Source organism: Crinia signifera, chromosome 2, assembly GCF_055691185.1.
Source record: "Crinia signifera chromosome 2, ASM5569118v1, whole genome shotgun sequence".
Taxonomy (NCBI): domain Eukaryota; kingdom Metazoa; phylum Chordata; class Amphibia; order Anura; family Myobatrachidae; genus Crinia; species Crinia signifera.
Genome location: NC_139218.1, coordinates 178,290,995 through 178,305,596, shown reverse-complemented (window position 1 = coordinate 178,305,596; position 14,602 = coordinate 178,290,995). Strand labels below are relative to the sequence as shown.

The following is a 14,602-nucleotide window of genomic DNA, read 5'->3' as shown; positions in this document are numbered from 1 at the left end:
GGGGGAAGGTGAAAAGGTTGAGTGGTACCTGTGGAATAAACAAGTTAGTTAAAATGTTTACACCCTTTTGGGGAATAATTGGGTGAATGTTTAAAAGTGACCAGCTTGCTGTCCCTATTCAACCCTGACTTTTCTGCAAAGAGGTTACCTCCTTTTGTTGTTGTGTGGAGGCAGCGTCTCTTGCAGGGGCAGCTGTTTGTTGTTATTTGCTGCTGCGGTGCCGGGCGTCTCTTGCAGGGGCAGCCGCTTGATGTTACTTGCTGCCTTTGGTCCCCGGCGTCTGCTCCCGCCGAAACCGGAAGTTGCCGGAAGTGATGCCGCGGGATGGTGTTGTGAAGCGGGTGTCGGGTCAGCGTGCTGGTCTTCTCGCTTGTGTCCAACGCGTTTCATGAGACTAGTGCACTTTTTCAAGGATGTTTGTGGGGTTTTATAGAAAAACTTTATTGGTAAAAACGGAAGTGCATTTCCGGAAGTGGGGATAAAAATGGTGGGAAGCACATGTTGCTATATGGCAGCCATGTTTAGATTTAGTTAAAAAAAGGGGAATTGTAAAAGGTGAATAGGTACCACTCATAAAAAAAGCATTAAGTTCTATATCGATGTTCAGCCCCGATGGTTCTAGGGTTTTCATGTTGTAAATCCATTTTGTTTCGGCTTTTATTAATTCTTTCACAAGATCACCTCCTCTCCAGTTTTTTGAGCTTTTCTGAATTGCTGTGCATTTGAGACCGGCAGGATTTTTATTGTGTGTCTTGAGGAAATGGTTAGAAAGACTGTGGGTGGTCAGGCCTAACTATTCCAACAGGCAGAAGAGAGCTGTCGCGCTGGAGGAGTTGGTGAAGGTCAGCCTCCCTTATTACCCCACGGCGAACATCGAATGGGTGCGGACAAGGATTGCCAACATGAGGACAGTGTTCAAAAAGGAGCTGAACAAGGTCGAGGGATCCAAAAAATCAGGGGCTGGTACGGACCAACTTTATGTGCCCAGGCTCTGGTACTATGATCTGCTGGCATTCACGGTGGACCAAGAGCTGCCGAGGGACTCCATCGGCAATTATGCTGCGGCCCAGGCTGCCCCATGCACCCCTGAAGTTCCTGAGGAAACCCTCTCTGGCACAGTAAGTACACAGATTACACACATTTGAAATATTTATTGAAAATGTAGATAAAAAGAAAGTAAATTACAAAGTTAGCATGTCATAGCAAATCATGTCATCCTGCCAATCCACTGCGCCTACACCATTAGTACGGCAATTACTCTTCCCTGGTCAATTTTGCACGCATAGTAGCATTTCTTGTGTTTAGATTGGTCTCCAAACATGTCAATCCTACTGGCTCCTCAACTGTTTCACTGTCATCCATGGTTGAAACATTGGGGTGTGCAGACTGTGTTTTTCTGCGTAGATAGTTGTGCAGCACACAACAGGCCATAACTACCTTGTCTATTTTATCTAGTCGCAGATTTATGGCACTATGAAAAATCCTAAATTTATTGCCAAGTATGCCAAAACTCTTCACAGGCAGTAGTTGAAAATTCTACGTTCTCTGTTAAGGAAACTTTGGGGGTAGGGTTTCACAACATTGGCGAGCAAAGGCCTCGTTAGCCACAAAAACAAAGTTCAAACCATGCACATTCTGTGTCCGCTATGGTAAATTAAGTCCATTGTTTTTAAGTTTGTCATGGAACATGGTCTTTTCCAAAGCCCCACCGTCAGAAACCCTGCCATTTTTGCCAATGTCCACAAAGATAAATTCATATTTGGCATTGGCAATAGCCATTAAAACAATGCTAAAGAAACCCTTATAATTATAGAAAAAAGAGCCACTATTAGCAGGGGCACGATTCGGATATGCTTGACATCGATGGCACCACCACAATTGCGGAAATTCCAAAGATCCTTTAAATCTTGGGCAATAGCTTGCCACTCCTCAGTAGTCATAGGGAACTGAAATATAGAAGTAAAGAGGTTTTACAAAACAAATCAGTGATTTTGTTGTTACATTATGTTTTACAGCCTTCTCTATTTGCGGAAGAGCAGTGTTCACCGACACTGAATATGCCTCACAGCTGCCTTCACCCCTCCTCTGCTCTACGCCTACACCCACAACCAGCACTCAGCAAGCCACACAGCAGCCTGAAGGTCCACCAAGGAGAGGCTGTAAAAAGGCCAAGGCAGACACCAGATACATCTGAGGTGATGACTCGCCAGATTCTGGAGTCTGCCAATCGACTCATGGCATTGGATGAAGATGAGCAGGACCACATGGGGAACAACGTTGCAAAAAAACTGCGGAAACTAGATCCTGCAACAAGGGCAGAGGCTGTACGGATCATCAATGACACCCTGTACCGGGCCAGTGTCGGGACCCTTACCCGACAAACCCGGCTCACAGATTACCCCCCTATGCCATTCCAACCCATCAACCCTGGCCCAGTACCACACCACCAAATGTACCAGCCAGGTCATTATCCCCACTATCCCCAGTACCACACTTCAGGGCAACCATGGCAGCAACATGGAACCATGGAAACACCATCTCCCTCCCAAACAGTGATGGATACAGACACTCCCCTCCATTACCAGCCACTTTAAGTTAATTTGATTTGGTTTATAGTTGTTTTCTATATTTATTATAAAGTTTTTATAGTTATGTATCAAAGTTTGTCAAGTTTATAATAAAAGATGTTACTTTAAAAATATTATTTCAAAATATAATATGTACCATGCGAGATGATACAGAAAGATGGCGCCACTTAACCCTCTCATACTTGGGACGAGCAAACTTGGTCAAAATGATGCTGTTCCCTAGAATATTATACCCGTTACAATCCCTTCCAATTTTGCTCACCAAAAAAGATGCCTTGGAGATTGACAAAATTATCCGCACATTCATTTGTAATGGTAAAAGGGCTAGAATTAGTTTGGTCAAGTTACAACAACAATGATCCAATGGCGGTGTTAATCTGCCCAACATAACTGAATATAGTTATGCTTCTCACCTACATTACCTCCGCGATTGTATACACTGAGAAAGTATCTTCTCCAATACTGCTATAGAAGGTGCTTTCTTGACTGGTACCAATATAATCTCTTTTCTACATCTGCTTGATGAAGAAATCCCTGTAACACTTAGAGATATAACCCACTCTTAATGTCCACCCGAAAAGTGTGGCACATCCTACGCCACAAACACACAATAAACTCACATGCATCATTATTCCTCCCCTTTGTATGTAACCCTTCCTTTCAAATGGGTTTGCATGTTCCCCTTCTCCTTATGGGATAGATAGGGCCTGAAAACTGCTAGGCAGCTAATGGATTGTGAGACTAGAAAACCGCTACAGTTTGCGCAGGCTGTGGAGAAATTCCCAATGCTAGAACCCTTCCCCATGGCGTACCTACAAGCCCAACACTACGTAGCTAGCCTTTCCAGAACACTTTCTCCGAGAGATTATAATAACCCACTGGATACTTTATTGGCGACACCGAACTCCACCTTCAAGGCAATTTCTGTGCATTACCTATTCCTCCATGTCCCCATTAATTACGAGACCCAGCAAACAGGATTAGCACAATGGAAAAGCCAATTCCCATCCCTTACCCTTAAAAAAATATTGAGAATATTTGATATGTCGGTTAAGCTAGTCTCAGCAACGTCCTATACAGAGTTATTCTTAAATGTACTTCATAAAACATATTTATCACCACACCATAGATATCTTATGGGAATGCTAGAAACTCATGCCTGTACTAGATGTGGCTCCCCAAGGGCGGAAATATTTCACTGTTTATGGGCCTGCCCAATAATAAGGAGGTTTTGGATCCAGGTTTGGAGATTCGACACTCAACATTTAGTAAATTGCCTACCCCTGACACCCGAATGGGCAATATTCGGTATAACACCGGACCGCACTAGAATAGCATTGGGAGTTAAAAAATAGCTAATAATTGTATCCCCGGCTGCAAAAAAATGCATCCTCCAATTACGGATACAACTCACAGCCCCCCCCCCCTTTTCAATGTTTTTGGATAAATCGTTTCATATTTTTAGAATGGAGTGGCTTGAGGCTTCATTACAAAAAGGGGATTTTTGTAAGAACTTACCGTTCAAACCCCTTTCTCTGAGTCCAGTCCGGTGACACAGCTAACCTTGGGATGTAGAGGGGTCCGCCAGGAGCCAGGCACCTATGCTTCAATCTTTGGGAGCAGGCTCCTCCCTTCTGCATCCCATCATGCTTCAGTTCAACTTCAAGAGCACACTAGGATACATAACTCAGAACAATGCCCGAACATCTTTTTTATGTAACATAACATAACATAACCATAACATGGTAACACATGAACGGTACACCTAACTGAGCGTAAGGGAGGGATCGCTGTGTCACCGGACTGGACTCAGAGAAAGGGGTTCGAACGGTAAGTTCTTACAAAAATCCCCTTTTCTCTTTCGTCCAGTCCGGTGACACAGCTAACCTTGGGACGTTCACGAGCCGGTCCTTTGGGAGGGTACGCTCAGACCAACAGTTCTCATCACTGCCCGTCTGAATGAAGCGTCCTCCGACGCGAACTCATGAAACCTGTAAAATTTTGGTAAAGGTATGAACAGAGGACCAGGTGGCAGCCCTACACAGCTGCTCCGCCGTAGCCCCATGGCGCACCGCCCAGGAGGAAGCAACCGACCTGGTAGTATGTGCATTAATCCGAGACGGAACTGGTCGACCTGCTTTACAGTAGGCAAAGGCAATGGTAGATCTCAACCAGCGAGAGATGGTCTGCTTAGAAGCAGGCCACCCAATCTTATGCACATCATATATCACCAAGAGTAAATCCGATTTTCGAATGTCCTTTACCCTTTCAATGTATATTCGCAAGGCGCAAACAACATCCAATCTCTTCCTTTTGTCCCTATTTTTTACCCCTTCTGGGGGAGAAAACACTGGAAGTACAATGTCTTGATTCAAATGAAACGACGACACTACCTTAGGTAGAAATTTTGGGACTGTACGTATCACAGCCCTGTCATCATGAAATATTAAAAACGGTGACTTGCACGACAAAGCACCCAACTCAGACACTCGTCTGGCTGATGCAAAAACCAACAAAAAGGTAAGTTTCCACGTCACATACTTTAACTCCGCAGATCTTAGCGGTTCAAAGGGAGGATTCTGTAATATGGATAGAATCAAAGACAAATCCCAAGGCGCCACCGGCTGCTTATAAGGTGGTTTAAGTCTAACAACCCCTTGTAAGAACGTTTTAATCTCAGGTAACAAAGCTACCCTCTTTTGAAAATATATGGAAAAAGCCGACAGCTGCACCTTTAAGGACTGTAAGCTAAGGCCTGATGAAAAACCATCCTGCAAAAAATTCAAAAGCCTTGACAATTTGAATCTGGATGTGTGAAGTTTCTGTCTCTCACACCATCTAATGTAAATCTTCCAGACCCGATGGTAATTAGCCGCAGACACCGGCTTGCGGGCCTTCAGCATGGTCTGAATGACCTTATCAGAAAACCCCTTTTTCTTCAATAAGGAGGATTCATAAGCCACGCCGTCAAATTGATATGACCTGGGTCCTTGTGAAGAAAAAAGTCCTTGTCGAAACAGGACCTGCCAAAGAGGAAGCTTCCAGAACTCCTCCGACAACCTCAGTACAGTGGAGTACCAAGACCTCCTGGACCAGTCTGGAACAATTAGAATTGCCCGCACTCCCTGGCTCTTTATTTTCCTCAACACTCTCGGTAACATGGGAATTGTAGGAAAGATGTACACCATCTGGAAGTCCCACGGAACTGTCATGGCGTCCACTGCCCAAGCAGTGGGATCCCTTACCCGGGAACAAAATCTCTGAACCTGACGGTTCAATCTCGTTGCCATCAGGTCTATGTCTGGTAGACCCCAACGACTCACAATTTCCTGAAAAACTTCCTGATGAAGAGACCATTCTCCTTCCTGAAGGGACTCCCTGCTGAGGAAATCCGCTGCCACATTTCTGATTCCTGGTATAAATATTGCCGAGAATGCTGGTACATTGATCCCCAACTGAAGATCTTGGAGACTTCGGCCATCGCCATCCTGCTGCGAGTCCCGCCCTGATGGTTCAAATAGGCCACTGTTGTCGCATTGTCCTATTGTATTTTCAGTGGAGACCCTTTCAGAAAAGTCTCCGCCTGTAGTAAGACATTATGTTTATGGGCAGCTTTGACTCTTCTACTGACCAAAGGCCCTGCAACCTTAGATGAAGAGCTACTGCCCCCCCGCCCTACAGATTGGTGTCGGTCGTTATGACCAGCCAATCCCAGGACCTGAAAGATCTTTCCAGCTGTAAGTTTTCCACATCCGTCCACCACAAGAGGGACCTCCTGGACTCCGCGGACAGGAATAGAATCTCCAGTTTCATCCTTTTGGCATTTCCTGACCAACAAGCTAGGATGTTCCAATGGAAAATTCTGGAATGGAATCTGGCAAACTGCAGAGTGTCGAAGGTTGCCACCATCTTTCCTAGTAATCTCACTCCCTGCCACACCGATGGTGCTGGAGCTTGTAGAATCTCCAATACCATCAGTCGAATCTCCACCGCTTTGGACTCTGGGAGAAAAACCCTGTGAAGATGAGTGTCTATGATCACCCCAAAAACTTCAAGTTTTGCGTTGGTGTCAAATGGGACTTGTGTAGATTTAAAATCCAACCCTGACTTCTCAAAAACTGTGTTGCTACCTCCAGGTGAGCCTTTAATCTCTCTGCCGATTCTGCTTTGAACAGCAGATCGTCCAGGTAAGGGATAACAATTATTCCCTGCAATCTGAGAGCTGCAGCCATAGTGGACATCACTTTGGTGAATACTCTCGGGGACGTGGCTAGTCCAAACGGGAGTTCCTGGAATTGCCAATGTCTTCCCCCTATTGCAAATCGGAGTAAAGACTGGAAATCTTTGTGGATGGGAACATGGAGATAAGCATCCTGAATGTCAACTGACGCTAAGAACTCCCCTGGTTCTATGCTCAGCAGCACTGACCGCAGAGATTCCATGCGGAAGTGATCCACCCAGAGATGAGCATTCAAAGATTTTAAATTTAAAATGGGCCTGAAGGACCCATCTGGTTTGGGAACTAAGAAAAGTACTGAGTAGAACCCTTTCCTTCTTTCCCCTCGAGGCACTGGTATAACTACCCCCTTCTCCTCGAGAGATAAAGCTGTTCCCACGAGAGAAGATCTGAGAGACGCTGTTCTTGGTAAGGGTGTGGGGATAAATCTTGCGAGGGGATGGACCCCCGAGCTTTATCTGATAACCCCCTGAAACAATGGAAAATACCCACGGATCTTCCGTGGCTACCCTCCAACTGCCCTGAAATTGCAGGAGGCGACCCCCTACTCTGGTTCCAGAACAGGGAGTCTCCGCCCCGTCATGCAGAGGGTTTGTCCTCTCCCTTGGCAGCATGTTTCTTATTAAAGGCGCCAAACTTGGACTTAGAAGCCCTACCTCTGCTGGCTTGGAATCTTCCCCAGCCTGACTGACCTCTGCCAGATGCTCCCCCCCGAAAGGCGGGACGAAAGGACTGTTTGAAAACTCCAAACTTTTGAGCCAGCTGATTTAGAGGTAGTGGAGAGAAAAGTGCTTTTACCCCCAGTAGCCTGCTTGATGATCTCATCCATTCTGAGCCAAACAAAAGCTCCCCTTTAAAAGGGATATTTTCCAGAGACTTCTTGGACTCACTATCTGCGTCCCAGGCTTTTAGCCAAAGAGCTCTCCTAGCAGTAACAGACGTGACTGATACTTTAGACGCCATCTTGGCGCCCTCCTCGCTAGCCTCGCATATGTATTCTGCAGCACACTTTAACTTTCCAGCCATAGAAAAAGCCTCTGCATCATGCTGGAGATGATTCCCCAATGTCTCTGCCCACTTGATCATGGCTTTTGCCACCCAAGCCGAAGCAATGATGGGCCTCATAGTGAAACCTACTCCTTCAAAAACTGCCTTCAGACAGCCTTCAACTTTTTTTGTCAACTGGATCTTTAAAGGCCGCGCCACCCTGCACTGGTAACGCCATGGCCTTAGACAATCTGGCAACAGAGGAAACCACCAACGGGACTTTCTCCCCTACATTAACGTGATCCTCAGGCATGGGGTACATGTTAGCATATCTTTTAGCCATTAACAATCTCTTCTCCAGAGCCTTGCCAGCCTCGCCTAATAAAGCAACCATGCCTTTATCTGAAGGAAAGGAAACAGGTTCCTTACGACTCCTTTTAAACACACACTGTGTAGCAGTCTTTCCTCCACAGGTAAATCCAAAGCCTGTTTAACAGCCAAAAAGAGATCTTCAATACCAGAGACTGAGGAATCTGCTTCCTCCCCCTGTGACCAACATAAATCATCCTCATCCACTCCATCATCATCGTCAGTAGCCACTGGAGGTACCATAGGAGACCCCTGTCTGAGCATAACTTCATCAGATACCTTTGTGAATTGCTCTAAAAGAGAAGACATTTTATGTACACCTAGTGCCGTGTCCCGCACAGCCTGCAGTAAAATAGGGTCTCCCTGTGAGAGGGGAAGTGATCCCTGGATGAGGGAATAGGGCCTGGTGATCCAACTAAAGATCCCTTTTGCTTATTTAAAGCCTCTGTTAAAGCCTTAACAGACTGTCCCAAAGCCACAGCCCAGGCTGGCTCAGCTCCTCCGGGACTTAGGGTGCGTGACCCACAGGGCACAGCTTCACAGGAAGGGCACAATTCCCCCTGGTCCAACTGTTCAGCAGATAAATTAACATTACATTTCCTGCAATGATAAAACATCTTAAGCGCTCCCTCCCCAGCAACAGACTGCACTCGTCCGCCCTGTTAATAATAGAATATTAAACACTGCTTAACGTTCAGGCAAAGTCACAGAGTAATGCACCAAGTGTACTTATCTGTGTTCTTGTTGCCAGCGATTCAGCGGGGGAAGCGTTATCCAGAGAGACTTCTGAGTAGGCTCTGTCTTTTTCAGCTCCGCAGTAAGCACAGCATAATGGCGCCAGGAATTAGAGGAAAAGACCAAGTCTTCCTTTCAGTGAGGAAAGCTGCCGCTTTTGGCGCCAAACTCACACACAGGCGCTCCCACCGTGTCTCTCTCTACTCCAGTAACTCCCCCACCAGGGACCACTTGGAGTTGCCCAGAAACGCTGGGCGTCCTGTGAGAAGCTTCAACTCCCCTGGGGGATTTCAGCTTCCAAACCGGTAAAGATGGCGGCCGCCATCGCTGGAGGACCCTTCCCCAAGATCCCCTTCTAACAAGGCGCTGGATGGGGTCCCCCGTGGCCCAGGACAAGTCTCCGTCTGAGCGGAGCTCAGCGCTGTGCAGAGTGCACATTCTGTGTGAATGTACATCTCTGCACACAGGACACTGACAGGACGCGCTTCTGTCAGCGTCCTGTTGCGCTCTCAGCATGTACTGACTTCAACAGAAGTCACATGCTGGCAAACCTGCATCTAAGCTAATGTTAATAAAATAATAAAAGCCTAGTCTAACTAAAAAACCAAAGAAAAAAGTGTGGCTGCAGCGCAGCCACTCAGCATTGCACCCACTCCTGTGGGCACCTAAACGAAACTGAAGCATGATGGGATGCAGAAGGGAGGAGCCTGCTCCCAAAGATTGAAGCATAGGTGCCTGGCTCCTGGCGGACCCCTCTACATCCCAAGGTTAGCTGTGTCACCGGACTGGACGAAAGAGAAAAGAGAAATGTACGGAGAAATTCTTTAAAACGTGGGAAAGCTACATAGAGACCCTGTCAGACTCTATGAAGGAACAAATATGGAAGTGTTTCAAGAACAGCTTGTGGTATGAAACACGACTGTGTGTTCAGGACCCCCCAATCTAACTTGCTGTACTTTTCTAGTCGGGACTGGGAAGAATATAGACTCGGATCCAGGAATATTTCTCCAATTTCCCTTTTACGTATTCTGTTGCTTGTTTATAACAAAAGACACTGCTATGAAATGTCTATAACAATTTGTTCATTCTTTTTATGTGACTGCAGATTGTGATCCATACAATGGAAATATATCCATGGTGCACATTTATTGTATGTAATGCTTCAATAAAAGAAAAGTATTGAAAAAAAAAAATATTTGGTGTTCGTGTCTAAAATCCGGCAGGGTGTCTAGGGACAGACATACGGGTGGTAAGCGTCTATTTTAGTCAGCCGGCAGGTTGACTATGGTCAGATACGGGGTGCATGTATATTATTTGGCATATATTTACATTCATGTATTGCTCCTGTAGAACTTGGATGATGGCATGACAGGTCTCAGCTATTATTAGTCCCAGTGCTTGAGAGGACATTGCGGTGCTATACCTCACATCCGCAAGGTTCCTCCCAGTAGTCAGGAAACGTAGCGTTGGCACCAGTCTCTGCTCAGCTGAAATAGGCCTCCTGAAATACTGTAGGTGTCCTCTTTTTTGATTAAATGGGTGACTAGTGCCAGCAGCTCCATGAAGGTAGGGTCATCCATACGAAGATAATTCCAGAAGTCATCAGGGTTTTTCTCCCGTATCTCCTGTACCAATGGCATATGGGAGAAGGTGTCTTGATGCAGAAGCCAGTCTCTGGTCCAGCAGCTGCAATTCTTGCTCTTCTTTTTTTTTTATAGACTGCAATGTTGTGGCCATGGCAGCAAGAATGCAAGCACGAACCTTTCTTTTCCTCAAGCTCATGATGAAAGTGGTAGAAAACAAATGAAACGAATGAACGTACGTGTTCTCTGCACAGCCAGCACTGCTTTTGTTTAGGTTCTGTGCTTACGCCTCTTTGTTTTGGTATGCCCTTAACCCAGCCCATTATGATAATTGTGTTTATATATGTTGTGTCAAAAGCCCAAATTGAGAGAGTGTGTACGGTGGTACAATCTTTTTCTTGCGACTGTTTGGACGGGAGTACATCGGACGTCGCAAGTACAATTGTACAGGTGTGTATGCGCGTAACGGCTGTTTGTGGACAGTCCGAAGTGTCTACAGTCGGTGGAATGGTCGCAAGAAAACAGGGATTGTACAGATGTGTACCCAGCTTAAGCTCCAAGTAGTATCTTCAGGGGGATGTTGGTTAGTTATAATGGTTTCTTTTATCGAAACGTCAAAGTGAAACAAAGTTGCAGTTATATTTTTGCATCTATCTCCACATGCATGTGTGTGTGGAGAGAATTTCCTGTTTTATATCACTGTGTGTGTTTATACTTTTTGGTTTCACTGAGTGTAAATTTCTAATCTTTTATTATAGTCAGTATTAAGTTATCGATCTTTGCTCTGTATTCAGTCAGGTATATGATGGTGTTAGTATTAGGTCCTGCTGTTTTGTTTTATTGTAGTATTCCCTTTATTGGGTTAACATAGCAGATTCACAATGTTAACACTTGTCTATGGATATCTTAGGTTTTCCCATATTACAGTTCCTAACTGGACCAACAGTGAGCTGCCCATAGGTCTCCTATTTCATCCCCATCACATAGGAAAATGCAGGGGGGGGGGAGACACCCCCCCCCACACACACACACAAATAACTAAATAACTATAACTCTCTCTGCACGTTACATCAGCCCCACCTGGTTTTGTCCATTAGAGAGTGATTGTGTCTTTCGAAGTGAATCAGAATAACCCCCTGAGTCAGGGGTTCCCAAACTTTTTTGAATCACGGCACCCTAGTGTATCGGAATTTTTTCGCAGCACCCCATGGCCCAAAAACAATGAATTAGATTGGGTTTATATGCGATTCTTAGGGTCAGTTATGTGCTAAAGGCAGGATTTGGTTCTGTTTGTACACATTTTATGATTGGCAGGCACCAGCACTGGTTTTGCCCATAAATAATTAACCATAAATAAATTGAATTGGTCCTGGACCACCAACCTGGGGCACCCCTGCAAGTGCCCCGAGGCACCCCAGGGAGCCACGGCACACAGTTTGGGAACCACTGCCCTGAGTCCTTAATCAGTGCACTGGATCAGAGAGTAGTTACTAGGAAGAAGAGACAGAAGCCTTAGGGCAGGCATGTCCAAACTATGGCCCTCCAGCTGATGTGAAACTACAAGTCCCATCGTGCTTTGCAACAGTTTTGCTATTAGGGAATGCTAAAACTATGGCAAGGCATGATGGGATGTGTAGTTTCACAACAGCTGGAGGGCCACATTTTGACATGCCTGCCTTAGGGCTATTTCACTCACTCCGGCTCCCGCCGGACGTCGAAATCCCGCACGGTCAAAAGCCTGCCGTGCAAAGTAGTTGTTAATGGACACTATTGTGTCCATTCACACGGGACGGCCACGGCCCGGCCGTCCGGTTGCAGCCAGATCCCACCACTGGAAGGGATGGCTGCCGGGCTGTGGCCATCCCCTTCATTCTAATCTTCTTAGTGCGGCACGGCTTCCTGGCCGTGTGGGACTTAGCTGTCCGGCAGGAGCCGGAGTGTGTGAAATAGCCCTTACCATGAGGTGGGACAATGTGAGCTCAGAAAGTGCAATACTGGTTTTATTATCGTTGTTTATTTATTATGGTATGTGCAACCTTTACTGACCACTTATTTATAATATTTAAATGATTGATACAACTATGCTATATAGGAAATCTATAGTGATAAATATTATTATTATTTAGTGTACAAAAAGGCCAATGTTAACACACTAGGGGCCTTATTCTCTTTCTGACAAATTCCTTCTTAGATGGACAAAACCATGTGCACTGCAGGTGGGGCAGATGTTACTTGTGCAGAGAGAATTAGATTTGGGTGGGGTTTTACTTCAAAGTGAGATCTATATTGCAGTGTAAAAAAAAAGCAGCCAGTATTTACCATGCACAGAAACAAAATAACTCACCCAAATCTAATTCTCTCTGCATATTTTACATCTGCCCCACCTGCAGTGCACATGGTTTTGTCCATCTAAGAAGGATTTTGTCAGAAAGAGTGAACTAGAATAAGGCCCTAGGTTCTTCTACCACTCCCACAGTGGCTCACGCCCTTACTTCAATGATCTACATAGTGGGAGATTGTGGACAGCATTTGAAAACCCTCCTCTAGAAATCCTGCATTTGCCACTGCATCATATATCTAATACTTTTAAAAATACTGGTTCATGGATATCATAGGTTCTCCCCAGGGGCGGATTGACCTGGCAGGACACCGGGGTATTTTCCAGTGGGCCAGCCTATTTCAGCCAGGAAGTGGCCGCTCACCCCCCTAGCTGGGCCGCGGACAGCACGACCGCCATCCCTGCGGTTAGCGGCCACAGCACTGTGTCCAAAACCAAGATGGCCGCCACCAGCCTCAGGTCTTACAGCACTAAAAATGGCCACTGGAGGGCTGTTGCGCATGCGCAGCCGTTCCCACGGCACTGTGTGGGAGATCCCCAGCAGGCAGTAGTTTTTCACGCGCTAGGGATAAGATAAACAACAGGATGGACGGCGCTGTAAAAGCGGCAGAGCACTGAGCAAAGAGGTACTATTACTAGCTAAATAACATTAACCTAATTAGTTGCATATATATATATATATATATATATATATATATATATATATCTATCATGTATATGTATTTATATATGGAACAAAGGAATTAACCCAGTGCGCCCTATGTTAAAGTATCCTCCACCAGATCAATGATAGAATACAGTAGTGGTTCTTTTACAGAAACATTTAATAGAAATGATTTAAAAATTACAATAAAACATTTTTCATCTGTATATTCGATTCAGTCAGTTTGTGGAATAACCCAACGCGTTTCGTCGACCCAGCGACTTCCTCAGGGGTTAATTTTATCTAAGTGGTGGAGAAAGACCATATTACACACTACATGGGTACTAAATGGTATAAGCCTGAAGGATTTGGACTGTACATACCCAAACTCAGCTCAGAAGTGTATAAAGAGCCTTCAGAATTCTGACTTCATATACAATGGATAAGTCCTTATAAGGTCTTAAATCCTAAACAATGTAGCGTGGTTTTCTAAAACATAAAAAATGTCAAAGGATAAATATAATGGATATAATGGATCCGGTGGAGAGCAAGGGTTTAAAGTTGGAAATTAAAGGGAATCAGTACATACCAATTTCCAGATGGTGCCCTTTTTGTGCAAAAAAAGGGGAGGGGGAGGGATTCAGGATGAATCTAGTGAATCCGCTGATTCCTATAAGTATTATGGGCATATTTAAGTTCTACAGATTCATATAATGAATAATAGATTATTTATAGCAAGATAGTCAATCTTATTGCAAGTAGTTTTGATTACACCTTAATTATTTTAAATCAAAATTAAGATTCAAATTAACCCATCATGACAAAGCGGTCACCAGATAGGGTCATGTTAGTCCAAAACCCTCATAATAATGACTTGAGAGAGGTAAGGATATGTAAATAATTCCAATTAAGAGGCGGATGTCAGAATGAATTTAGCTGATATAACATTATGCAGATAATTGGCCAAGGAACAATTCCCTAGAGCAATTAAGCATAAAGCAATAAAAATTCCCCAAAATAATTCAAAAAATTGTCCCGGCAACTTCAGCCCCAGTCTGCGAGAAAATTTTGCAGGGCTCAGCAAAATCACTGTTGGAGAAACACTATACTGCACGCACATTT

At 45.0% G+C, this 14,602-nt stretch overlaps 1 protein-coding gene across 1 annotated transcript; it reads left to right on the top strand.

Annotated features, from left to right (window-relative positions):
- Window positions 1-2,662, top strand: LOC146060237 (uncharacterized). The gene is made up of 2 exons (XM_083173232.1): window positions 1-1,118; window positions 2,016-2,662. Exons 1-2 carry the CDS (start codon window positions 903-905, stop codon window positions 2,592-2,594), a joined length of 795 nt encoding a protein of 264 aa, XP_083029358.1. The 5' UTR covers window positions 1-902; the 3' UTR covers window positions 2,595-2,662.
- The last annotated feature ends 11,940 nt before the right edge of the window (window positions 2,663-14,602 follow it).